Raw genomic sequence first — 27,861 nt, 5'->3', positions numbered from 1 at the left:
TTGCATAGCTAGCAAGGATTTGGTCTCTTGTGATTATTCTTACTACCTTTTCTTTATGCCCTTAGCTCAAGGAAAATCTAATATCAATCAAATTTTACTAACATGTTAAATAATGGCAATAACATTAGCAAAGAGAGTGGCAAATACTAGCCATGTGCCTTTTGCCCATGATCTGATGCAACAAATGAATATACTGCTATCATAACAACAAATCGTTCTTTGATTGGCTACCTTAGTGGAATTAATGTGCCACAAAAGGAAAACTATGAACTTCATGAAGGGTAAGGTAATCACAGTCAAATGACCTTTTGAACCAAAAAAGGGATGGGTTAACAATAATAAATGAATGAATTTCTGGTGCTTGCTCATGTGTCATTTATACACTCTTTTCTTTCTATCTTGACATTGCATGGAGGCTTTACTCCACAATGCACCTCTAAAAGCTGATACACAAGGTGTAGACCCTATGATACAAATCTGAAAATTGAACAGTTTACATGTGTTTTGTTCGGTAATGATTGGCTGATTGCCCAGTCCAGTATGAACCCTTAATTGTGTCTTTGAGAGAAGCTTCTCTTGGGTTACTCAGGAGAGGCTCATGTATTGGGTTCTCCTCCAACTTGGTGACACTGAGGGGAATGCCTTCCTTTCCATTGCTCAATGCGCATTCATCGTTGGAGGGGTAAGCTGCACATGCAGCCAGCTGCGTGCGTTCCAACTTCTGCAGTATATTTATGGCACTTGGTCGGTATGTGAACCGGAAGTATTTGAGTGCCAATACTGGTCCCATGCCCACAAGGACAATAAGCTGCAGCTCAAGACAGAAAGAAGCAAGAAACCATTCATTGATAATCTCTACTTGTGAGTGTGCACCGTGTCTTCTGAACACTCTATGCAAATCATAAGGAAACCGTATGCATCCAAACTGCCTGCATATGAAAGCATGTGTGGTGGAGAAACAGCATGATGGCAAAAAGAGAGGCCTAACGATCGCACAATAATAATCTCTAGCATAAAAATTGCCCATATTAGAAGCACATGTGCATGCAAAGACAGCAAAGAAAAAGGCCTACCAGCATTGTGATCCAAAATTTTCTCTCTGTGCATAGTTGGAGCATTATCATGTGCCTCCCACTCTTTGGAGAGAAGCTGATAGCTACATTTAAGATAAAAAACGCCAAAAGATTTCCCCAAATGGCAATATGTTGAAAAACTGTGAAAGAGCTGCGCCACAAAATAAAAAGGCCTATAAATCCTTCCTACATCGACATGGTTCAAACCACGTAAGTCCAAGCACTAGAAGCATCAACTTACTTCGTCTCTAGAGCCACCACAAATGCTTGTAAGCAAATGCATCCAGAAAATGCTACCATAGATACTACTACTTGCCCACTTTGCTCATTATTATAGACGTGGATTGTTATGACAAAGACGACGGCTGCCTGCACATCGAACTCACAAGATGAAAATTTTCAAACTTCAGAACAAAAGGCAACTAGCTCCACAAGAAAATAGAAAACTCACATGAAAGAGAGATCTTCCAAACCACCCTGCAAAAGTACTAGGATTGATCAATCTGCATTTTCACAATCCCGTGCATGAATAAGACAGTTAAAAAAGACTTGGATGAATCCTTCTTAGAATCACACACTGTGCAGCATACCTTCCAGCTTGACAATAATAAAGGATCTCTGGATGCTGCAACACTGTCTTCTCACTAACGTCCTTGTCAAGAGCATTAACCATAACAGGAATGCTCGTATAAACAACATTATAGGCCATAAGACTCAAAGAGTCAAAAAGGCTGCTGCCAGAAACACCTGAGATAAAAGAAAATCTTCCAATCCGATACCACAAGTCAGCTAGATTGGAACCAAACTTGAACTTGATCCATACATTTAACCAAGTTGAAACTACGAACCCCACTATCCTTGCCTTCAATGTACAACCAGATGTTAAATAAAGGATAACATAATCATGACTTACAGTATTTGTATGAAGCACAAAAGCAATGATTTATAGATTGAATATTGAGCGAGGAAGGCTGTTCGATTGTATGAATATCTTCCATGTACCAGAATCAATCTTTTTAGATAGCGAAATCCTGCATACAGAAACACAGAGATAAATTACTACACCATTTCGAACAGTTGGACCTTATCCCCGCACCTCCCCTCTGTCTCTTCACCACCTCTATTGGCCTTGTCCCTTTTTCATCCTTGAAAGGAGGACAAGAGTACCCCTCAATTTATTCCTACATAAATTCATCTGCAGTATAGCCAGCTCCCCTCTGATAAAGTCATGTAGGACGGAGGTTTCGCTGCAGATGATGCAGGAGATCATTATAACCTGTGGTCTCTCAATGTGTGTGCATCATGAAGCTGCAAGTCCAGGTGCACAAATTGCTGCTTACATCAGGACAGGCATAACTAAGGTGTCAACAAGCCACCCCTTTGTGCGGGCTCCTTCAACTCTTTTCCGACTGTTCCCAAAATCCTCTTCCTATAGAATAACTCTGCTTTCTTGGACGCTAAGTCCTTCCTTGGGAATCTCAACTTCCGGATCCCAACTCGAGAGTCTACCTCTCTCCGATCCGTGGATCTACCCCCAAGCTCAGTGTGCGAAACCCTTAATTTTTTTGGCTCTAGTTCCTCAGAGTGCTTTTCTCCTGCAAAGGCTGCTACTACTCCCTTGTGGCTCGCACAGAGGAAGTACTCCTACAAACAAATAGCCAGAGATCAAATCATGAAAACGTTACCTTTGAAGTCTCGACGCTCGAACACGCAACTCGGTTCTCCAAAAAACTACTTCCTAGAAGAGATCTCTACACAAAGAAACCTCTCTTCCAATCTTACACGGTTCCTTCTCGTAAATCAGCCTCATCTACTACATTTATGGGCTGCAGCTTGTCACGATGGAAACTCTTTCCATAGGAACTTCTTCGCGATGGAATTGGCCTGCTCGATCCCAGTGACAACCGGTACACTCGGGACAGCCATGGGCATCACCGGAGGTATCATCTTCGCGATGGAAATCTGCAGCAGCCTTCCTTTGTTCCTAGTGCTGGCCTTTTTCTTGCCCCTCCAAGGCGGCAAAGTGTTCTTGCTAACGCTGGCTGGTCTATATGTGTGAGAGGGGGCTCTTTTCGCAGATGGCCGCCCACTTATTAAGTAGGCCACCGGCCAATCGTAAAAAAATGGTATGAACCTGCCCAAAAACTCAATAAACCTTATGAGTTGAAAACAAAGCTTGCACAACACTTCCCAGGCCCTGTGCAACCACATGTACAGATGCAATGCAAACCCCCGCTTTCTCAAAAAGCATCTGTTTTTCTTCAAAGTTTCCTCTGAACCCGTCTTCATTCACGTGCTTGTTCATCCTTATGCAACTAACACAGTTCGGAATATCCTCCCGACCATGGAATAGTCCCTTTTTGATGCCCCCGTCATGCATCTTGTGACGCATCACGAATACCCTGAACTAGTCCTTTCCCACCGAGCTTACAGTACGATCTCCTTCGCGATGCTCTCTGTCACCCATCCTATGATGCATCACAAATGTTCATTTCTCAATGGTCGAATACTTCTTCCGGATGCTCCCTATCACCTATCCAATGTGACGCATCAGAAGTACCCGTTCCTTGTGACCTTACAGATATTCCCTTTCACAATGCTCCCGTCATTACTCTGAATGACGTACTAGAAATATCTGTACACGGATATCTCTAGTGAGAAAACCCTTCACTTATATTTCCAATGATTCACTTAGAATTATTTTTCCTAGTGTTCAAAGTGAGAAAACCCTCTCACTTAAAAATCCGATAATTCATTTATAATTATTTTTCTGTCAGATAAAGCCAATTTAGCAACATCTTCATCGCTCTGTCTTGAAGGGCATAAGCCATAAAGAACCCTAGATTCCACATGGGTTCTTGCGAAGAATCTGACAGAGATAACTCCTCTCAGCAGGAAGGCAAAGAAAAGTTGAAACCAGACGTGGGAACTGAAGAAAAGATTGAAGATTTGGGTAAATTTTCGACAGAGAAGTTTGCCAAAGCAGAGTACAAGCATCAACTGCACGTTGACACATGTGTGAAAAAACTGATCAAGTACTTCAGAGACCCGAGATTTGGAAAGCACCTGAAGGATTACCCAATTGACAAGATTCACTCGAGATGGCATGAGGCCATTGATTCTAAGTCGGGAAGAATGCTAAAAGGACAGACGAGGGCAGAAAAGCAGAAGGTGTGCTCGGAGAAAGAGCTAGACAGAGCTGTTGACCAAAAGATGAACCGGATAATGAAAGGCTTGAAGCACTCTCGAAAGAAGAGGAAATCGGTGGATTTTCTCGATTATTTGGGCCGGAAGTCGAGTTTCGAGGTGGCAAGTAGATCTAAGAAGCGTGCTCGTTTCGAAAATGACTTAGATTTTTCTTCGTCGTCAGAGCATTTCGACAGTTCGTCGTCCTCTAGTTCTAGAGAGACGAAAAAAGGCAAAAGAAGCGGAGAAAAAGTAAGAAAAGCAGATATTTGAAAAAGTCTAGAAGGCATGGAAGGCCATCTACCAGTTCGGAGGAAGAGAGCTCGTCCTCTTTTGACAGTGAGCAGATGAGCAAGAAGGCCAAGGAGTTCAAGGAAGGGGCTAAGGCCGTTAGGTTTGAGACGTTTTTAGACTACCACGACGCCCATCGGGTCCTTGAGTTTGTACAATAGTTTGATGTCACCTTCTCTAGAGGTCGATCCATAGAACAACTCCAAGGTATGAAGGGCGGCATCTTACTTGAAAGAACTGCACAGACATGGTGGTCTACTTTGTTGTTACACAGAGAAGCACCTCCAACGTGGTTAAAATTCAAGAAAATTTTAACGTCAACTTGGATATCAGGTGAATATGAAAGAGATGTCATCACGGCTTGGCATCACTTGAGAATGACTAAGAAAGATACATTGGATAAATACTACCAGAGGTTTTGGGATACTTATTTGCTAGTGTCTTCGTTTTGAAAGATTAATTTGAGAAACCAGATCAAGAAATTTGCTGTGGATTACCAAAAGAGTACGAGATTATTGTCTAAACCAGAAGTCTGACTGTATTTAGAGACTTATGGGACATGCTAAGCAATGATTTAGAATGCATGCCAGCTCATTGACTTATCCTACGGACAGGATAGTATCCACCTCAACAGGGCAAGAGTCTGCCAGTGAAGAGAATGAATCAGGGAACTGGATGATAACTCATCACAAGATTCTGAAGAATCAGATGGTAGCACATCTGAGGGTTCTGACGAATTAAGGGAACCAAATGCAAGTTTATCAGAGGATTCCGGAGAAGAAAGGAGAACAGATGATAGTGCGTCTCACGGACCGATCATTGAGACTGACGTGCCTATGGACAGGAGAGGCTAGCTACCCACAAGTCCCACAGCACAAGGAAAGAAAGGAAAAGGGAATCAACTGGTAGATCAAAGAATTCCACAGATCTAGGTGAGGTGGCAGTGGACAAGGAGCCTGAGGAGCAACCTAAAGTGCAAGAGACCGAGGAGATTCTTGTTCCAGAACGGATACTGGCTCACATGGAAGAAAAGTTAAAGGTAAATCAATACGGTGATTCTTAGTTTAAAAACTATCCGGCACTGGATGCGAAGTGGATGGAGGAGGACCTAGCACTACTCCTCAGATTTGAATCTTTACCTTGACGCTTTTGGTCTAGCTTCGACTATTCCAAGAGTTCCCGGGGATCAGCGGTTTGAGTCTGGTGCAGGCGGGATTGCACAAGAGGGGAGTTACTCCGCTCCTTTGCCACAGATTACCTAGATGGATCAAAGTCATTCCTTTGGATTTTAGGGATATTGATGGGGCTGACAGTATTCTACTGGATGACTTTATGAAAGAAGTACTTTGAACTGGGAATTTCTGAAATGAATTTGATATATGTGTACTCTCTCCTGTGAGTAGTGTTTGAGTGCATGTTTGAAAGACAAAATGACTGCAACAGGATATTGATGGGGCTGACAGTATTCTACTGGATGACTTTATGAAAGAAGTACTTTGAACTGGGAATTTCTGAAATGAATTTGATATATGTGTACTCTCTCCTGTGAGTAGTGTTTGAGTGCATGTTTGAAAGACAAAATGACTGCACCATTTCGGTCTCGTGATTCTAGAGGGATGAGATGGACATGATAGCAATAAGAATTAGTGAATCGAGATGGACATGATAGCAATAAGAATTAGTTAGTCAATTGAGACATCTGTGGAGACCTGGGATAGATCTAGATGTGATTGCTAAATATGTTGCAGATTGATCATAATCCAATATCTCGATGTGACGTAGTGGTGTGAATGTGAATTGAATGTTCAGTAACTCTCGTCTTTGTGCAAGTGTTGAATAGATGTTGTCTAGTGTGTCAGTGCTTAGAGTCAATGTCTATTGAACTAGTTTCTGGCTTATGTTGGATTTTGCAGGCATAATCGAGGGTGATTACAATCCTTTCAAGAGGGGGGTATGTCACAAAGTGATAACGTGGCATATCCACACAAATGAACTCCAATGAATCCTGACCAATTTATAGTTCTAAGTTGTTCCAACTTATAAGTTGGAAAGTCCTGTTCGATGGGGCCCCAGCTTTTAATATTTTTGGGTTATGCCCCTAGGCCGGTGCTCAGTTCTTTAAGTAAGTAGGGATTATGATTTTTAATCCCTAACCCCCCCTTGGGCCCCTCGGCCCATCTTCTGGGTTCAATTCCACTTGTCCACTCGGCCATTTCTCTTCTAGTTGGGCACGCGACCTTATCACTCTGTGACACACCCTTCCAAAGGCATAATGTTGAAGTCCTCATGCCATATGCGACCCTAGTAATGCAACCACACCTTGCCTATGACAGGACTTACGACGACTTCATGTCTTGGTGCTGCTAACACTCCATACGTCTGTGGCCCCGTGTCTTCAGGCTTGATTTCCAAACAAGCAACCATCTCTGTCGAGATAAAGTTGGCCTTGGCCCTACTGTCACAAAGAAAATTAGGGCTTCCTAATCCTGCAATTTGCCGCATGTCCTGGAGAGCTTTGGATTAGGATCTTTGTGATCCTTGAGCGTCCTCATGAGATATGGTATAAGCCCAGAATTAGTTTTCCCTTTCTTAGTTGGTTCCTCTACCACTTTCGATATTTTTTTTGTCACAAAACAGGCACCACGTGCCAATAGAAAAGAGCAGATTGAACAGACTTTTAACACTTCAATAACAACTGAACTGAAAGAGAGACGACACGCGACACGAAGTGGCGGAATTCCACCCCAGAGAGTATTGGCCCAAAACCTTGGCGCCCCTTTCGGTATTTCTTTATATTGCATCAACATAGTACAAGCCGGTACTCAAGACTCTGCACCTTCTTCAGGAAGCATGCCAAAGAATGAGCCCTAACCTCCAATTTAAAGGCCCTTGGCCTAAAAAGCAGTTATAGTGAAATACCTTCAAAACTCAAAAGCTTTTGGTCCAAAAAGCAATGCCCAAAAAGCTTCCAGCATAAATCACGGAAATCCGTATAGCCTGCCACGTCATCAGCAGCTACGCAATTTTCAGTGTGTGTGTAGGTCCTGCTTTATTTTAATCCTTTGTCACTTGGGGCCCCATCGAACGGGATCCCCATAAGTTGATAGGACTTCTTCTTCTGTTACTTGTTCTTCTTAGGGTTTAGGCCCCTTGGCCGACATCTGCAAGTTGGCCCCCTTCTTCAGGGCTTTGACACGTCATCAGTTCGTGACATCTCCCCTTCTTGAAAGAGAGCAATCGTCTGCGATTACAGCATATCTGCAAAACAACTCAAGTTAGCTCAAAAATTTCCGAGGGACATTCTGAGGGACAATCAATTTGCTCTTTTTATTAAGGAGTTAGCTTCTCCTTTCTGCTCTTTTGATCAAGGAGTTAGCTTCGGTCTTTCGGCTGTTTTGATCAAGGAGTTATCTTCTCCTTTCTGCTCTTTTGATCAAGGAGTTAGCTTCTCCTTTCGTCCAGATCATAACTCTTGATATTCCGGTGTAGTAAAATTAGCCACACACCCAGACCGTACTGATCTTCCACGTGTGTCTTGATGCACTAAAATTACATACCCAAGCAATCTCATCCAATTAGGAATATTCAGTAATTGGCACATCACAATGCAACACAAATGCTCACATATGCATGTTAAAGACATAGAAACATAAAGTCACCGATGAACACTCCTCCCGCATAACCTAACAAGGTCCAGGTCGGGAGATATTCAATGACTCCCTCATCACTCTTCCCGCATAACCTAAAAAGGTCCGGGCCAGGAGATAGAGGCCTTTTACAACCAAACGCCCCCCAGATCGTAGTCAACGTCCTTTGGAGGTGCTGAGAGTAACCACTACTCAGACCTCTTAATACTCCTCCCGCATAACCATCCAGATCCGGGCCGGGAGTCACAACAACAATTATTTTACATGCATGCAACCAAACGCTCCCCAGACATCGGCCTGCGTCGTTCGGAGGTTTTCAAACATACAATGAAACGCTCCCTAGGCATCCGTCTGCGTTGTTCCGAGGTTCAAACAATACCAAAACATTAATTTTCACTTCTCCACCCGGGAGTAAAATCACCAATCAATGAAACCAGTATTAAAACCAGAGTCAAACATTTCAAATCGGCACCAAGACAGGTTCAAAACAGATACCATCCATTTCAAACACATTCCAAACAGGATCACCAAACAAGTTCAAACAAAACTCAAACTTAAAAAGCAATCTCGACATCAGTCGAGCTCGAAAAGTCGACCGACTTTCCATTCTGAAACCTGCATCAAAAAAATTAGGATTAGGTTCATTCCATAGGGTCGTAGCCGAGCACAGAATGGTCCATGAGCTCTTGGACAAACAGTGTTTCTTTTGCGGCGATGGTAGTGCCAAGATAACAATCCCACTGGTCATCTGATCGTGAAGAGACATCTACTGGGAGATGTTGAGTTATAATCTGCTAGGGTTTCCATGGCAAGCATTTCAAGATACCCCACTCTGCCAGAAGTTGCAATCCGAAGGAAGATGTCAAAAACCATATAACTTCGGGCAAATTTTTTTTCCTTGAAAGCTTGCCAAGTCCTTGGAAGTGTGCGGCTTGGTAGCTATAGACAGACCTGCATGGTACCGTCTTTGAGAAAAACAGCAGCTCGAAACAAATCTTAGATCCTTCTCTTGCAAGTGATCTTAATGGCTTATGCCCTGTAAGACATAGCGATGAAGACAGGAGCGCGCCCGATGTGCAATGAAGTAAGGGTGGGAGTGGCTAATAAGTCTGGGGTCGGAGCACGTGGCTAACATTTCCAATGAACTTTGGAAGTGCGATCTTGCTCTGTCTGCTCTTTGGAAGGACCGGTATGCTTTCAGAAAAGCACACGCCTGATGCTCTGATACCACTATCACAAGATGGACACCACGAGCCAATAGAAAAGAGCAGACTGAACAGACTTTTAACAATTCAATAACAACTGAACTGAAAGAGAGAGACGACACGTGACACGGAGTGGCGGAATTCCACCCCAGAGAGTATTGGCTCCAAACCTTGGCGCCCCTTTCGGTATTTCTTTATATTGCATCAACACAGTACAAGCCGGTAATCTAGACTCTGCACCTTCTTAAGGAAGCATGCCAGAGAATGACTCCTAACCTCATATTTAAAGGACTCAAAAAGCAATGAGTCCAAAAAGCAATGAGTCCAAAAAGCAATGCCCAAAAAGCTGCCAGCATAAATCACGAAACTCCGTACAACTGTCACGTCATCAGCCAGCGCAAAACGCGGAAATCCGTACAACCTACCACGTCATCAGCAGCTACGCAATGTTCAATGTGTGTGTGGGTCCTACTTTATTTTAATCCTTTGTCACTTGGGGCCCTATCAAACGGAGTCCCCATAAGTTGGTAGGAGTTCTTCTTCTGTTACTTGTTCTTCTTAGGGTTTAGGCCCCTCGGCCGACATCTGCAAGTTGGCCCCCTTCTTCAGGGCTTTGACACATCATCAGTTTGTGACATTTTTGGTGTTTGTCTTCGGTCTTCCCCTCTTTCTTAGGACACTTGGCTAGAATATTTCCTGTTCCTCCACACCTAAAGTACTTTCCTTCTTATATTATTCCACATCTCCTCATTGTGTGAGTCCTGCCTCACTTGGTACAATATGCACTTGGTTCTTATCTTCAATGTTGCCAAGTGTTCATTGTTCATCCATACATCAATTTCCTCAATGGGGTTCTTATTAAAATCATCCTTGTTTTAATCTAACGGGACCAAGTCCCCCACCACATGATGCTATCGACTATAAAAAAAAATAATAATGAAGTTTTGGGTATTGATCATGTATTTACAGGTAATGGAGCCAAATTGCACTTTGCAAAGGATCCATTCATTGTTTTTTGACTCCAACCTTCATCCACAAATTCTAATACATCTTCATTGTCTACGCACTTGACCGACATCATTCTTCTAGACACTTTTACATCAACCTTTGCAAAGAACTCCACAAATACAATGATGGGCATAAAAATTGAAACTTTGCTCTGCTTGCTTGGATTTCCTCGTCCTTTGATGCTTCTTTCCGTGCGGCTTTAGTCACTTCTCATCTATAGCATAAGTCAATGACCTATTCTCAACAAAAAACTGTCCATAGAATGCTTCACAAGTCGTTGTATACTTGAAGACCTCTGATTCAAACAGTATCTTTGTATTTCTTTTGGTAGACCACAACAATACCATTCTATTTCCTTTTTCAAGAAGAGTTTTGGGACAAGCCACTAGTAGGAATGTATCCCAATACCTTTGATTGTAAGTAGAAATAGTGTCTTCCTCTTTCACCCATAGATGATTCCAAGCCTTCAAAACATCGGCTTCAAAAAACTTGGGAGTCTACATGAAAACAATTTCTTGGACTTCACCCAATTTGCACATGCTTTCCTGGACTTCCCTCCGGAGAAAGCGGCATTAAACTATCCAATAAAAGACAAGGCAATCGGTATCCTTGTGGTTGGAGAAAGTGTTGAACTTTACGCTTTGGCCCCCATCCTTGAATTCCTTCTAGACCTTTCTCTGCTCAATATTGTCTTACTTCGAATCAAATGATTCCTCTTTTTGCTAAAGATGGTCCCAAGGGTGTAGAAATCAGTTGTTGTCGTCAGAAGTAATGTTGATGTTTGAACGACGAGTTCTTCCACCTCTTTTGGAATCTACTCTTATGATGTTTCCTTCTCCTCAACTCCCATCTGTCTTCCTCTGTAACAAACTGCTCATGTGTCGACCTACTGAAGAACGGAGCTACCGGCCGAGGGGCCAAAACCCTAGAAGAAGTAGAAGCAATAAAAGAAGCAGCAATAGATTTCCAAAAATTGCGTAGTTGTTGATGACGTGGCAAGCTGTACGGATTTCTGCGTTTTGTGCTGGCTGATGACGTGGCAGCTGTACGGATTTCATGATTTACGCTGGCAGCTTTTTGGCTTTGCTTTTGGACCATATGATTTTGAGTTTGAAGGCTTTTCACTCTTTTGGGGCCTAGGGCCTTTAAATATGAGGTTAGGGCTCATTCTCTGGCATGCTTCTTGGAGAAGGTGCAAAGTCTGGAGTACCGGCTTGTATTGTGTTGATGCAATATAAAGAAATACCGAAAGGGACGCCAAGGATTGGGGCCAATACTCTATAGGGTGGAATTCCGCCACTCCGTCGTCTCTCTCTCTCTCTCAGTTCTATTTTTATTGAAGTGCTAAAAGTCTATTCAGTCTGTTCTTTTCTATTGGCATGTGGTGCCCGTCTTGTGACATCCTGACTTGAAGAAAAGGAGAAGAAGAAGGTCTGGTGTCGTCTTCAGAGTGAATGCGGCGGCGGTGTTTCTTTCTAGATCCCTTCTCTGTGAGTTCTTCAAAAGTAGATTGCTGGCCTAGATAGCTTGGGAAAAACTCGGACTTTCGTCCCTTGCATAAATATTTCTGATGCTTTAGTAGTTCCTTGATTTTCTGCTCCATAGCTTGTTCAATGTCCTCTTCTATCAAAAGTCTTTTGTCAAAAGAGAGGATTTTTTGTCAAATTTTGGCTTAACTTAATTGCCAACTTGAGGGGCAGATTGGCGACCTTCTGCCACCTCTCACAAAACTCTAAAATCGGTTGGTTTTCAAAAACTTTGCATAATTTGAATCCTTCTATACTTCATCATCCGCTTGCCAAGTGCCAACCTACAATTGTCGGCAAAGATTTGCAAATTGTGCATCCTCGGTATGAGGTTCCTCGAGTGGGCCATCAAACTCCACATCTCTTGATTTGTTGTTGTTTGAATCTCCGTTGCCATTAGTCATTGTCAAGCAAAACTGTAGGCAAGCATGTTCTCGTTCTTGATTGAATTCTCTATCAAAACCATGACCTATGCCGCAAAAACTCAGACCGGATCCTCCATAGTAGAAGAATCACCTAAAGCTTTGCTACCACCATAACCGGCTTAGCGCTAACAAGACACTAATCTCACAGCAATACTCGAATAGAGCTGGAAAACTTTAACACTTGAACTTCAAAACTCAAAGTAGTCGCAAATTACGACGCAGATTGTTGAAGTGTCTCATGGCAACGAAGGAGCTCTTGGGCGCCAATTTTAGCCTTGGTTGCTTTTGGATGTAGCGCAACTCTTTGTATGCAATGCTTTCGGCAAGTGCCCTGTAAAGCTTATAAGGAGCCTTGGGGGTTGTCTGCTACAAATGAGTGCATAGTTGCACGTGCGACGGCGACTCCTCAACAATTGCACTCTGTGATTGCTAATTTAAAAGGTATTGAAAGGCGCCCTAGACTTTGAGGTTGGTGCATGCGGAAGCGTAACTCCGCCGCTTCGTCGTGTCACGACTACTTTCAATTTTGAAGTTAAGTGTTAAAGTTTTCCAGTTCTATTTGAGTATTGCTTTGAGATTAGTATCTTGTTAGTTCTAAGCCGGTTATAGTGGTAGCAAAGCTTTAGACACGACGAAGCGGCGGAGTTCCACTTCCGCATGCACCAGCCTCAAAGTCTAGAGCGCCTTTCCGTACCTTTTAAATTAGCAATCACAGAGTGCAATTGTTGGGGAGTCCTCGTGCAACTATGCAACTATGCACTCATTTGTAGTAGACAACCCCCAAGGCTCCTTATAAGCTTTACAGGCCCCTTACCGAAAAGCATTGCATACAAAGAGTTACGCTACATCCAAAGCAACCAAGGCTAAAATTGGCGCCCAAGACCTCCTTCGCTGCCATGTGACACTTCAACAATTTCCGTCGTAATTTACGTGTTGCCACGTCAGCTCCGTAGCACCACTGTGATGTCATCACTTTGCGATCTATTTCTTTCTCTCTGCAGTAATTCCAACGGACGGCTCAGTTGCTACGTCATGACTTGTGACAACCCTGCTAGTAATCCCTCTCCCAGTGCTCTATTAAGGAACAAGGCAACGAAGGGGCGAGGATGCCTTCGGCATGTATGCGGTGCTCACTCTGCATACCTGTGTGATTTGTGGAATGACCATGTTGCATGCAGCAGATAGCCCTCTCCATCATTGCAATTGTAAAAAAATTGGATGTGGTCAGGCATGCATCTCTAGAATCGGTGGCTATCAAGGTACTTGATAGTGTCTTTGTGTGTACTCATGCTATCTCTATGGGTCCAGAATGGGGGTGGGTGGATGGGGTTCCCATGGTCGACGCCATGCCACAAGCAAACCTCAATTCATGAGTAGGTGCAACGGCTCTAGCTCCTAGGCCCCCCTCGACTCTCACTTTTCACAATGGGTGAGGGTCCTAATTAGATTGCAAGCCTCTTTCATGATTCATCTAGCGCAAGTTGTGCACATAGACATCTATATAGTTCTCTGCACTCGCTCGTACAATCTATTCTAGGGCATAATTGCAGAGGCTTGGAGTACTCTCTACGTGAGTGATGAAACTGGCCTCTAGACTCACTAAAGGGCGGTAGACTTTGGCTTTCACCCGATCTTTACACTGATTAACTTTACGATAGAGGAGTTTCACGAACAAACGTGTGACTGGCATTCAACACCTCAAAACAAATCATGACTTTGCAGCTAGAGTGCTCCCAAGTAGACGGCGACACCACGTTGGCCCCAAAGGTTGGCGCCCCTTTCCGTATTTCTTTATTGCAAATAAACTTTGGAGAAAACCAGTAAATGCCTACGTGCTGTCCCACTTATATTGAGCTGAAAATGGCCTACTCTAGCCCAATTTCGGTAACATATCAGTAGTAGAAGGCTTCACGGACAAAATTTGCATGCACTAGGTAACTTCCCATGCACATTAGAGCACTTTGACAAACTTGGCGAGAAAATACAGCATGCTGAAATCTCTATTTTTCGCCTCTAAAATGCACCGGAACACCTCTTTCACAATTGCCTAGCTTCCCCGAAGGTCTTGGGACTTTTTGGCAACAAAAAGGATCGAAACCCTATAACTGCCAAAAATTACAGCAAGCTGTAATTTCCAGTTTTGGGCTCCGTTTCGCGTGCCGCTCGCATATGTAGCAAGCCCTCGAGTTCCCACACCTATAGGGCTATTTGCCCTTTGATTTGGGCGAGATTTCTCGCTAGAAATCCAGAAATCTCTCAGAATCAACCTTACATGCGGGGGATTAGCAATTAGCTAATCCGGTACCTGTGCAAGAGTCTCTTGCCTCGGCAATCACGCTTAAACCGACACAACTTTACATACAAATGAATAGCCCTTGAGCCAGGCATCAAGATTCTGTATTCAAAAGGGGAGAGAGGTGCATGAGAGCTAAATCATCGTGCTACATAGAACAAAGGAGAAGACAAGCTTTCCATTAAAGCTGTAAACCAGCACCCACTACTCACACAGACACACACACACGTGCGCGCGCTGTAGGCTCACAATGAAGTCAAATCAGCCCCCCTCTCTCTCTCGATCGATTTTGGGCGCCCCCTCCTTGCTGAGGTGTGCTCTCAAGCCGCCATGTGTCCCTTATACCCTTTTGAGTTAATTTCTTAGTACCCACCACTTTATAAAGTGTTGTGTGGGGCCTAAATGACTTTGAACTGAGCCTAGCCACCCTTTCACTACTCGGATTTTTGTGCCGATTGGCCCAACATCTCGTGGCAACTTAGCCTTCATTGCTATCGGTGAAACTCTCGGCCATCGGCTATTTCACACTGGCCATACAATGTCTGGCCATTTGTGATTTCAAAAAGAGGGTCCTAAAAATTAAACAAAAATCAACGGAAAAAAAGCAACAATTAAAGTTAGTGGTTGTCACAGCCTCGTGACCTACCTCCCTCTTAAAATCGCAAACGTCCTCGATTGCATGCCTAATATACACGCATAGATGATTTAGTGTGATTAGCACCATTTTATCATCACATGTATTCGCAAGGAAGGTCATGAAACATAGATACAAATGACTTAATGAAACCTCATACTTTGGTCATCTCTGTCTATGATAGAAGTGAGCATTATATCTTTAACATTTGTTGAGCATTGTACACTTCTATTGCACTAAATCTGTATGTGCATATGATGTGCTAGCTCCATCATCACCCCCCTTTTGAGCACGTTGAGTTGGGGCATATGCAGGTGGTAAACCGAAGGCTTCAAGGTAAAGCTGCAACACATTTGGTGACTCTAACAGTTCATTCTCTTCCATCCACTTTGCATCCATAGGTGAATAGTTCTTGAGCTTCACTAGATGACGCCATGCAGCTTTTCCCTTGACCTTTCTCTCTTTATGTACGAAAATCTTCTCAAGTATCAAGATCTCATCAAGTTCCTCAACTTCTGGTTGATCTTCATTTGGCCTATCTTCTGGTACATCACCCACAAAGGGTCTTAGAAGATTCACGTGAAACGCATTACGAATGTTCCAAGTGTCAGGCAATTTCAGCCTATAACAACATCGATGATCTTGTCAAGTACTTGTAAGATCCACAGTAACGCATGCTCAGCTTCGGAAACCACCTTTCCTTGTCCTTCATCTTCTTTAACCTTGCCTTTTCAAACCGCAAAAGAACCCAATCACTAGGTGAAAACAAGAGTTCACGATGATAACGATCAACAATCTTTTTTTGCTTTGTCTCAGTCTTCTCCAAGGCAAGCTTGATTTTCTTATACATTTCATCCATGTTCTCTACATATCGATCTGCTTCAACAATCTTATCTTTTGTCTGCAAAATGGGAGGAAACTTTTTTTCACCTTCAACAATTTCAAAAGGTGCCTTGTCTGTTGACGAAAGCACCGTATTGTTGTATGCATACCCAAGAATAGATAAATATTTAATACCGTTCCCACTTGCCTTATTGTCTGACTGTTGGCATATAGCATTTAAGCAAACCTAAGATAGTAGAATTAGCCTCTTCTGAAGACTGATTGTCCATCAATTTGTGGATGAAACAAAAATGAAAACTTAAGCGTAGTGCCCGTGTTTTCAAATAATCCTCTCCAAGATAAACCTGTCATGCGAGAATCACGATCGCTAACAATAGACCGTGACATACCATGGTACTAAAACACATTGTACATGAACAACCATGTCATCTAATCACATTTTATCTTCTTCTTGACATGGATAAAATGGGCCTGTTTGCTGAACCTGCAAATAATGGTCCATATACCATCATTCCCAAGTTCCTATGGCTTAACTGAAATAGGCAGTGGTTGTAACAACTCTGGTGCCTTTTGCCTGTCAAACTTGACCTTTTGGCAATTCACACATGCTCACACAAAGGCATCTACATCTCTCCTCAAAGTAATAAAAGAATGTCTCGACCACTTTCATTGTCGCATCTATATCACGATGCCTTGCATACTGTGGAGCATGACTTTCTACCATAGCCTTATGTAGCAATGGCCTAGTGACACATCGTCTGCCATGCATCATCATAAAACCATCCCCAAGGAGATAGTGCTTATGGCGTTGTCCATCTTGCAATTGTTCAAAGATACTTGCAAAGTCTTCACCAACAGCATATTGTTCCTTCATGTCATCAAGCTCATGATGATAAGGAATTGACACAACTGAAATTTGTGGCTTTCTTGATAAGGCATTAGCCACAACATTCTTCTTGCCTTCCACATGCACAATCCGAAAGTCGAACATAGAGAGAATGTTTGCGCATCGCATAAGCTTTTCAGATAACTTTGAATGTGTCAAAAAGTATTGCAAGGTCTGATGATCTGTTTGGACAACAAAATCAACACCTAGCAGGTAGTGTTTCCAACTTGGAAGCGCATGAATCACAGCCAATAGCTCTTTCTCATAGATTTGCATAGTCTTTTCTCGACGCAAGATTCGACTTTCATAAACTACTACCCGACCATCTTGCATTAACACTGCCCGATACTATTGCCACATGCATCACACCAGACCACAAATGACCTCCTGAGATCTGGTAAGACAATTACTGGATTTGAAGTCACCTCTTTTACTTTAAGAGATTAAAAGCTGAAATCTCTTTTTGTGTCCACTTGAAAGTGACCTCTTTCTTTTGCAAAGCATGTAGGGGTGAAGCAATCTCGGTAAAGTTCTTGATAAACCTTCTGTAGTAAGAACATAAGCCCAAGAAGCTACAAACATCGTACACAGTCTTCAAGTCTGGCCATGCCTTACTTGCTTCAACCTTGGCAGGATCCATTCGGACACCATCCTTTGACACTATATGGCCAAGAAAGTGGATCTCTTCCAAGGAGAATTCACTTTTCTTAGGATTGACAAGTAAATTGTGACTACATACCTCTTCGAACAAGATGGTCAAGTGATGCCTATGCTCCTCTTCATTCTTTGAATAGACTATCAGGTCATCAAAGAATGTGCCAACAAACTTTTGATGTGGGCGAAAAATCCAATCCATCATCCTATTGAACGTAGCAGGAGCATTTGTAAGACCAAAAGGCATCACTAGAAACTCGTAAAGACCAAATATCATTCTAAACGCAGTCTTAAGCACATCCTCTGGCCTGATACAAATCTCATGGTACCCACTCTTAAGGTCTATCCTGTTAAACATTGCAGCACCCTCTAAACGGTCAAGAATATCATTAATCCTTGGAATAAGAAACCTATTCTTGATGGTATTCTTATTCAACACAAGGTAGTTAACACACATGCGCCAAGAGCCATCCCTCTTCTATACTAGAAGCACTAGGGAGCAAAAGGGTGAAGAACTGCGTTGAATTGGCCCTTTTTCTAACAGCTTGGCTTATAATCTCTATATGTTGAGCCGCACTAACCCTGTAGGGAGGCCTATTTGGTGGGCTACAACCTGGCACCAAATCCATTGCATGATCCTCAGGCCTCTCCGGCGGCAACCAAGATTTAAATGAATCACAAAAAGAGTCACTAAACTCTCGCAAAAATGTTGACCTTTCTTTATCTAACACAGATAAATTTGATTGACAATTATCTGAAACGTCACTTGCAAAAATCAAGTACGTAGACACATGATTCTTAATTACAAAAGTAATAGCCGAAGCAGATATAATAGGGACAGACTCCCCTTTAAGCTTTAAATCAAGGATGTGAGTTTTGCCCCTATGCTGAAGGGTGAGCTTTTTGTTGAAGACATCCAACACTCCATGTAAACGGAACATCCACGGGATTCCCAACAGCGCATCGCACCCTACTAGTGGCATGATATTCATGTGTGTCCACATATGACTGACTATGTAGACGCAGCTTTCCAATGATAGGAATAACACACTCTGAGTCGCTAGGACATGCGAACCCTGCCTCTATTGTGTACCCCATCTCTTCGGCCTTGATGCCCAACTTGATGGCCAACTCTAGTGAGATAAAGTTTGCTTTTGCACTTGGATCAAAGAAGATGAGTGTTGTCTGGTCTCTGACTTTACCCCACGCTTTGCATAACTCACTGCCATCTGACTTTGGCCATATCTGGCACTAACCCGGCCGTGGGTTTGGGCTTCTTCCCTTTCTTGTCCTCTTTATCCTCTGATTCAGCTGGTCTCTCTCTCTGTGGACAATCTGCAACAAAATGACCAGGCTGCTTGCAAATAAAGCATTTGTTCTGAGCCATTAAAGCATTCTTTTCCTCGAACGACTTGTGCACAAAAGGCTTCCTTTTCTTTTCCTTGGCATGTCCTTCAAATGTCTCGACTGAGTCCTTGCCTTTATTTGCCTTTTTTGACCCTTGTGACGCTTCACGAGCTGCTTTGGCAACGAGCTTCGTTGCTGAAATTTTCTTGAGCTGACCCCCTTTCACGTTGCCCTGAAACCCACTGTCCTCTCCCTTCAACAAGGCATGACCAGTGTTTGCAACTTCCATAAGTTGAGTAAGGGCGGCCACTTTGTTCTTTGTATAGCAATTTCTAAGCCCTTTAGGCAACCCACAACAATATTTCTCAATCTGCTTTGTTAATGGCACAAACATGTAGGAGGTTGCTAAGAGCAACGCTTTACAGAACCTCCGATTGTACTCCTTAGACTCTTGTAAGTAGACGCAATGAGTTGGTGCCCATCTGACATGACATCGGCTTCAAATTCGTTTGACATCTCGCAGATGCAAACATTTGCTTGCAGTAAACCCATGTGGCGGGTGCCTGTCCTTGCATCAACAGTGTCATCCACCATGCGCATTACCTTTCAAGAAAGTGGCAGCTTTCCTGACCTTGGAGGCTTCTATAAAATTCCCCCCCTGCCCTTGCTGCATGCCAATATTACCATACATGGGGTTTTGCCTTGCATACCCCCAAAGACTGTTCCTAGCATATGTTGTTGGTTTCCAAGCACATAACTAGCCATGCTTTGAAACCCAAATCCACCCCAGAAATACCCAAGACCCAAGATGTACCATGGGTGGTGAAAGAACATGTTGCATAGCTTGGAAACTGGTTCCCTGTCCATTTTATGCAACATTTGGACTCTAAAAGATGGTTGGCAGAACTGGTAAAGCCTATGGAATAGGCGTCCTAACCACCTGTTCGTGGACAGAAGAAATTTGTATTGGAGCTCCAATTGGCTCCGCAACATGTGATTGGTCCCTGCCCTACGAAGACGCACAAGGGACCTGGGCTTGAGCCTCAACGGGCTCTCCTGTATGAGAAAGTTGCCTTGTCTGCTGTGGCATTTGTGGCGCTTGCAGAAATTCCATAAACCAAGGATTTTGCACCAACCGAGAAAACACATTCATAGCGGCAATTGGCTCTGTCCTAAATGCATTGTCGTCTAGTTGCCCAGTCATAAACCCTTGCGCTTGTGGAGCATTCACATCAACAAAAGGCATCGACAAGGGTGACCATGAACTCTCGCCAACCTCGAACACTGGAGGAACAACAACCTGTTTGTCTAGTGGAACCCTCTTCCCTGGTGCCATTCACTTTGTTAGCCATAGTGTAATTCCAAGTTCCTGTGCTCTGTGTCCTCGCCGAAAACCAACAAAGGCTAAGAGAGTGATTCTAATCCGGCGACGGAACCTTGGAACCAGCCCGTAGACTCGCTAGAGGGCAGTAGTCTTTAGCTTTCACCCGATCTTTACACTGTTATACTTTATGACACAGAGGAACTTCACGAATAAGCCTGTGACTTGAAATTACACTTCAAACAAAACACGGCCTGGGAGCTAGAGTGCTTCCAAGCAAACAGCGACACCTTGTAGACCGGCACCCCTTTTGATATTTCTTTATTCTTATTGCGAATAAACGATCGGAACGCTTTCACCTAACTCTCACCAAGCTGTCCAAACCTGTCCATGGCTGTAATTGCAGGTTTTTGACCCAATTTCGCCAACATAACGGTGCAAAAACCTTGTAGGTCAAAAGTACATGTCACACACTTAGCACTCTAGAAGCTTTCCATTGTCAAGTAAGCATCCCAAGACCTTCCCGAGGCTCCCCTGGTAATCTCCTACAGTTTAGGGGTGAAACCCTAAAATTGCAGAAAAACACATGCTATAATTTTCTATTTTAAGTCGGAGCGGAGTGAACACGTCTACGCGTGTCTCAAATGCTCCCGCATGCAATGGGATAGTTCCCCTTTGAATCAAACGAGTTTTCACGCGAGAAAACTCTCTGTTTTTGCAATCCTTCGCAATGGAACTGTGCGTACCTTTGGGGGATTTACAATTAGCTAATCCGGATCTTGTACAGAAGGCTCTTGCCTTGGCAAACGTGCATAAAACCCTCGGAACTGTACATGGTCAATTCGAGAAGCCCAACTAGTGGGGCATTACTATATGTATGCGCGAGAGCAAATCATCGTGCTACATGATGAGACAAGGGAGAAGACAAGCTTTCCATAATTTCCTAGTACCCACCAACTTATAAGTGTCGCGTGGGGCCTAAATGACTTTGAACTGAGCCTAGCCACCCTTTTACTGCTTGGAATTGAATGCCGACTGGCCCGACCATCTTGTAGCGACCTGCCCTTCATTGCTGCAGGTGAAACTCTCAGTTGTCGTCTGTTTCACAATGGCCATACAATGTCCGAGCATTTGTGACTTCAAAAAGAGGGTCCCAAAAATCAAGCAAAAGAAACCAACAACTAAGGTAAGTGGTTGCCACAGTCTCGTGACAATACTCTAAGCTTTTGCAAGTAGTTGCATTGGGTTGGTGCCAATTTGTCATGACATTAGGTTCAAATTCATTTGACAACCATCCAAATGCAAACAATTGCTTGAAGTAAACCCATGTGGCGGGTGCTTGTCGTCCACCATCAACACGCATTTCCTTTCAAGAAAGTGACAACTTTCTTGACCTTGGAGGCGTTTGTAAAATTCCCCCTTGCATACGCACTATCAAACTATTGGAGGAAAGTAAGAGCCTTTGTCTTGTCCTCAAATCCGTTGGAAGTATCAAACTTAACAGCTGCACCACCTTCTTGGTATGGTTTTGGCTTTTCTAGCACTCCCAAATTCTCATAGGGAAGTGTTTGCAACATGGCTATAGTGGCAGGGATCATTTGTGCCCCTTGGCCATCAGGATCTTGATTTCTTGGTGCCATATTTGCCTGCTGATTCGAAAAACCAGACATACCAAAAGCGGTATGTGGCACCCCAAATTGCATAACTGCAGTAGAAGGCTTCATAGACCAAATCCCCATGCACTAGGTGACATCCCGTGCACATTAGAGCACTTTGACAAACCTGGCAAGAAAATACAGCATGCTGAAATCTCTGTTTTCCGCCTCCACCTCTTTCACAATTCACTAGCTTCCCCGAAGCTCCTGGGACTTTATGGCATAAAAAAGGGTCGAAACCCTAAACCTGCATAAAATTACAGCAAGCTGTAATTCTTTGTTTTGGGCTCCGTTTTGCGTGCCGGTCGCATCTGTAGTAAGCCCTCGAGTTCCCACACCTGTAGGGCTACTTGCCCTTTGATTTAGATGAGATTTCTCGCTAGAAATCTCTCCGAATCAACTTGTGGATTAGCAATTAGCTAAACCGGTACTTGTGCAAGAGGCTCTTGCATCAGCAATCGTGCATAAACCCACACAACTATACATACAAATGAATAGCCCTTGAGACAAGCATCATGATTCTGTATTCAAAAGGGGAGAGAGGTGCATGATGTTGGGTTCAAGCCCTCGTTTAGTTTTTTGGTGTCAGCTCGTGAAAAACCCCCTTGGAGCATGCAGATGAAGCTTCAGTTACTTTTACCAGTTTGCATGGCAACTTTTGCTATATATATTGTAAGTTTTTACAAAGGAAAAATAATCAAGCATAGCGTGTTTTTTATTATTGTGTCGATTCTCTCTCTCTCTCTCTCTCTCTCTCTCTCTCTCTGCACTTCTACCCGCCATGGCGCTTCTCCTTAGACGCCACCCTCCATAGCCGTCCTCAAACCTAACACCGGGTATTAGAGCCACACTGGCCATCCCCCTCTAGCTCTTCTTCTTCAACAAACCCATCCCTCAGAAACCCTCAGATTACGGAATCCCCACACACCCACATGCTACAAAGACCTATCATGAAGCGTTCCCGCCTCCCTGTGCTGATGCAAAACCATGTTCATCCTGGCCTTTTCTCCATTTTTGTGACAGTGTCAGCCTTCGGTAATTGTGAGTACGTACTTCTGGATGAGAATATGGTGCCATTGCAACGATCGTGCGTGATGCTTCTCTGCCTTGGTACACTTATGTTGATGGGTAACACTCTATATGCACCTATACTACGCTTTTGCATGTGGGTCTTTTCTCCATTTTTTGCGACAGTATCAGCCTTCGGTAATTGTGAGTACGTACTTCTGGATGAGAATATGGTGCCATTGCAACGATCGTGGGTGATGCTTCTCTGCCTTAGTACACTTATGTTGATGGGTAACACTCTATATGCATTTATACTACGCTTTTGCATGTGGGTCTTGTACAGATGTGCAAATGGAAAGAGAAAAGAAGTGTATGCATATATACTTGCAGCCAAAGAGAGACGCTTTTCGCACATATTTCCAAGTGATGGAACATTTTAATTAGTGGGGAGTGCGGCATTCTGGAATGGATGTCAAATGATGTGCATGCTGGGTATAAATTGGAGAAGTGAGGCATTGAAGGGGCTTGGGGCAGGCTACAAGCTGGTGGTGGCCTTGTTTCAGTCCATCTCTGCTCGTACCGATGGAATAAATGCTGTTAACCTCTCTGGCTTCTCGACTCCCACTTTGTTTGTTGCTGTTGTTGCCATGTACGTTGCCTTGTATCCAATTCATATTATCAAGCACCCAACAAGAAAGTGCAAGGGAAATATATCGTTGTGACAGAAATATGGAAACTCAGAAGAAAGGAGTCCTTTCTCTTTGTGGCTACTTTTGCAAACTTGAACTTCATTAATCACAAAGTGAGCATCCCCAATGGACTCCAAGTTTTTCAAAAGCCATCTCATGGCGGTTTTTCTTATGCTTTATGGATTCAAATGGGTTCGCCAAGAGGAGATAACAGTAGAGACTGATCCGATGAGACAAGTTGTCCTCACAAAAGGTGATTTGATGAATGAAAAGCACCCAAATCGAAGGTTTGCAGCAACAAGCTACACATGCAGAGTATAGAAAACTACTTTTCTTTGTTCAATGTCATAGATTTGTCCTCTTTTTGTTTATTGTCAAAACGATCATACACTTTTAAAGTCAAAGCCTCTTTTATTGTATCTGTTGTCATTCATGCCATGACATACATTGTACGGGCTATAGACACTGTCACAAGTGGTAAGACCTCCCAATTCTCAGTCCTAATTTGTTTTGCTACTCATGAGGTTATTGGGTACACCTTAAACCCAAGGTTTGGCAGTGAACCAAAAACTCCATTTATTGGTAGCTAATTTTTTGACCTGCACCCTATCTGTTCAAGGGGGGGTTTTGCTATCAAAGCACCAGGTTATGGATACACCAAAATCCTTGGTTGTGAGAGAACCTAAAATTCACGGTTGACGAGTACACCACAAACTCGAGGTATCATGAGAGTGGTCTATCTAGTTCGGGCTTGAGGGGGGGATTGTTGGGTTCAAGCCCTCGTTTAGTTTTTTGGTGTCAGCCTGTAGGAAACCCCCTTGGAGCAGGCAGATGAAGCTTCATTTACTTTTACCAGTTTGCATGGCAACTTTTGCTATATATATACTTACAATATATATATATATATATATATATATATATATATATATATATATATATATATATATATATATTGTAAGTTTTTACAAAGGAAAAATAATCAAGCATAGCGTGTTTTTTATTATTGTGTCAAATCTCTCTGTTCTCTCTCTCTGGGAGGAATGGATCTCTACTCCCCTCCCATATTGTCTTCACATTGTAATGCTTAGTTTAGGATCCCGCGGTATTTATATTTTGTTATCCTAGTTTAATTTATTTTGTTAATCTGACTTTGTATCAGATACACCGCATTGTAACTTTCTGGTCTCATAGGTCACTTTGGCCTTTTGAAGACGTTAATATAACATTTCATTTCATTTCATCTCTCTCTCTCTCTCTCTCTCTCTCTCTCTCTCTCTCTCTCTCTCGTGATCTAGCCATCCCAGCTAGCTGCTTAGTTCAGACCTAGCAGTTTAGGATTCCCTAGTATTTTATTTTGTCATTTTGTCATCTTGTTACTCTGACTTTGTATCAGATCCACCACATTGTAACTTTCTGGTCTCGTAGGTCACTTTGGCCTTTTGAAGACGTTAATATAACATTTCATTTCATTTCATTTCTCTCTCTCTCTCTCTCTCTCTCTCTCATCGACTCGTTCTTTGCACTTCTGCCTGCCATGGCGCTTCTCCTCAGACGCCACCCTCCATAGCCGTCATCAAACCTAACACACGAGAGCCAAATCATTGTGCTACATAGAACAAAGGAGAAGACAAGCTTTCCTTTAAAGCTGTAAACCAGCACCCACTACTCTCTCGTCGACTCGTTCTTTGCACTTTTGCCCGCCATGGCGCTTCTCCTCAGACGCCACCCTCCATAGCCGTCATCAAACCTAACACACGAGAGCCAAATCATCGTGCTACATAGGACAGAGGAGAAGACAAACTTTCCTTTAAAGCTGTAAACCAGCACCCACTACTCTCTCTCTCTCTCTCTCTCTCTCACACACACACACACACACGCACACGCACACGCACCGTAGGCTCACAATGAAGTCAAATCAGCCCCCTCTCTCTCTTGATTGATTTTGGGCGCCCCTCCTTGCTGAGGTGTCTGGCGAATTGCTCTCTAGCCGCCATGTGTCCCTTATGCCCTTTCGAGTTGATTTCCTAGTACCCACCACCTTATAAAGTGTCATGTGGGGCCTAAATGACTTTGAACTGAGCCTAGCCACCCTTTACTACTCGGATTTTAGTGCCAATCGGCCCAACCATCTCTTGGCGTGAAACTCTCGGCCATCGGCCATTTCAAATTGGCCATACAATGTCCCGCTATTTGTGACTTCCAAAAGAGGGTCCCAAAACATAGATAAAAATCAAGGGAAAGAAATCAACAACAAAAGTTAGTGGTTGTCACAGCCTCTTGTGACAAGTGGTGTGGGGGAAACTACTAAGACCCACTCTGTGCAAAACAAGAGACTTGTGGGCAGAGCGCCCCAAGTGGTGTTGAAGGGTTTAGCTAGGAGATGCCTTAACGTGTTGAGCCTGGATATCAGACAGATCATGTGAGAAGAATACGATGGTATGTCAGGTGCATGTGGATGATATGCATGGTGGGGGTGTGTTGTTAGATAAAAGTTTAAAGGTAAGTGGGATCAACACCGATGGGCTGGGGGGAATATGATGTGTTGCCTCCCTAGATCCAAGAATGTTGTCCACTGTCCTATGTCCCTCTTAGACTTATGCCAAACTACATGTGAGACCTCCCGAATCTGGCCACACGGCCATCCCGTTAAAATTAACGAGACAATACTGAGATCCCAACCTGAGCGGGTGTCGTCTGTAAGCTGTGGGCGTAGTTGTATCAGATGAGGTCCTCTCTACCCCTGTCTTGTCGAGGAGGGGTAGCATCTCAGATTCCTCAAAGTCATGTCTCACGCCCGTTGAAGTCTCCCTTGAAAGACCTGGAGCATGTGTATGGTGAGAGGGTCTCCCCGTCTCTCCTCCTCCTCCTCCTCTCCTAGGCTCCTCTCCTCAGCTGCTCCTCCCACTGTCGCAAACTTCAAACCTAAGGGGGCGAAGTACCATTGAGCAACATGTATAAGTTGTTAAGATGGAATCTGTCACGAGGACGTGGCAATTGCTAACCTTAGTTGTTGGTTTCTTTCCAATGATTTTTGTTTTATTTTTGAGACCTTCTTATTTAAGTTGCAAATGGTCGGACATTGTATGGCCAATGTGAACGGTAGTTTCACCCACAGACGGGAAGTGGGTCGGCACTGGAATTCGTATAGTAAGAGGATGTCTAGGCTCAGTACAAGGTCATGTAGTCCCCCCCCGTCGCACTTAGCAAGTTGGTAAATACTAGGAAGTGAACTCAATAAAGGCATAAAGTCAAGGTGGGCCACCAACAGAAAGTATACAACAGTTGGGCCACGTTGCTCTTCTGGATGCGGTCCCAATGAGGATAGATGGTAAGATGATGAGTGGGAGCCCAACCGAAGCATCTCCTAAAAATTAGGGAACTGCTATTTTGGGCCGTGAAATGTGTTCTCGTCATTACCTTCGGAATGACAAGGGGAACATTTTACAACTCTGCGGCGAAGTCAACTGGGCAACCAATCGGGAGATTTTTAGGTGGCAACCCCGAAACGGGAAAATGCTTGTAATCGCGCCAAGTGGCACATTTCTGTGCACTTTCCTCTTGCATCAAGAACTATCGCTGAATTTGTAGCTCGGAGGGCTCATTTTTTTAGCTTTTGTCACAGGTTAAGAGCTATGGAGTGCTTTCTTTCCATTCTATGTACAGTGTGGTGCTAGGAGTGATGACCTGCACACTACACACTGCTCTGTCTCTCCCCTACGTGCAGTTATGTGATGCCCCACAAGAGCGCTCTTCATTTGACTGATGTACAGCTGTGTGGTTTCATGCTTTTGTGCTGAGGCAAGAGCCTCCTTGAGCAGGAACAGGGGTAGCTAATTGCTACTCCAAAGCAGGCACAGGTGAGGGTCATAACCTCACCGTACAGGTGCGAATTCAGCGCTCGTTATGCGCTGTAATTTGACTATTTTTCAGACATACGGACGCTAGTTACATTAGGAACATTGCCTTACTGACAGAGGATAGTTCAGGGACTGTTTAGGGCTGAAAACAGGGCAAAAACCAGTAAATACAGCGTGCTGAATTTACTGTTTTTGGGCAGGAATCAGAGGGTTTATGCCAATGGAAGTGAGTTCTAGCAGGGGAATTGGTTTCGCGCAAGTTTTGGGGCTGTTATGCTGCCGAAATTTGGCCAAAATAGGTGGTATCTAGCTG

At 43.6% G+C, this 27,861-nt stretch overlaps 1 protein-coding gene across 3 annotated transcripts in view; it reads right to left on the bottom strand.

The window, feature by feature from the left end:
* Positions 1 to 277: 277 nt before the first annotated feature.
* ALA2 (aminophospholipid ATPase 2) overlaps positions 278 to 27,861 on the bottom strand; it is a 125,360-nt gene continuing 97,776 nt past the window's right edge. For 2 of the 3 annotated variants that reach the window (XM_086505239.1, XM_086505240.1), the window contains exons 20-25: positions 1,987 to 2,104; positions 1,664 to 1,837; positions 1,525 to 1,576; positions 1,315 to 1,442; positions 1,074 to 1,224; positions 278 to 808 (exon numbers count right to left, since the gene is read on the bottom strand). In XM_086505239.1, the coding sequence (XP_086361365.1) occupies positions 494 to 808; positions 1,074 to 1,224; positions 1,315 to 1,442; positions 1,525 to 1,576; positions 1,664 to 1,837; positions 1,987 to 2,104 (938 nt within the window). In that variant the 3' untranslated portion in view covers positions 278 to 493. Of the gene's footprint in view, positions 809 to 1,073; positions 1,225 to 1,314; positions 1,443 to 1,524; positions 1,577 to 1,663; positions 1,838 to 1,986; positions 2,105 to 27,861 lie in introns of those variants that run through there. The other variant, XR_015187080.1, reaches the window with a different exon arrangement.

The sequence above is a fragment of the Adiantum capillus-veneris genome, chromosome 29, assembly GCF_014529385.1.
Source record: "Adiantum capillus-veneris isolate H3 chromosome 29, ASM1452938v2, whole genome shotgun sequence".
In the NCBI taxonomy this organism is placed as follows: domain Eukaryota; kingdom Viridiplantae; phylum Streptophyta; class Polypodiopsida; order Polypodiales; family Pteridaceae; genus Adiantum; species Adiantum capillus-veneris.
This window is presented reverse-complemented; position numbering and strand designations above follow the sequence as displayed.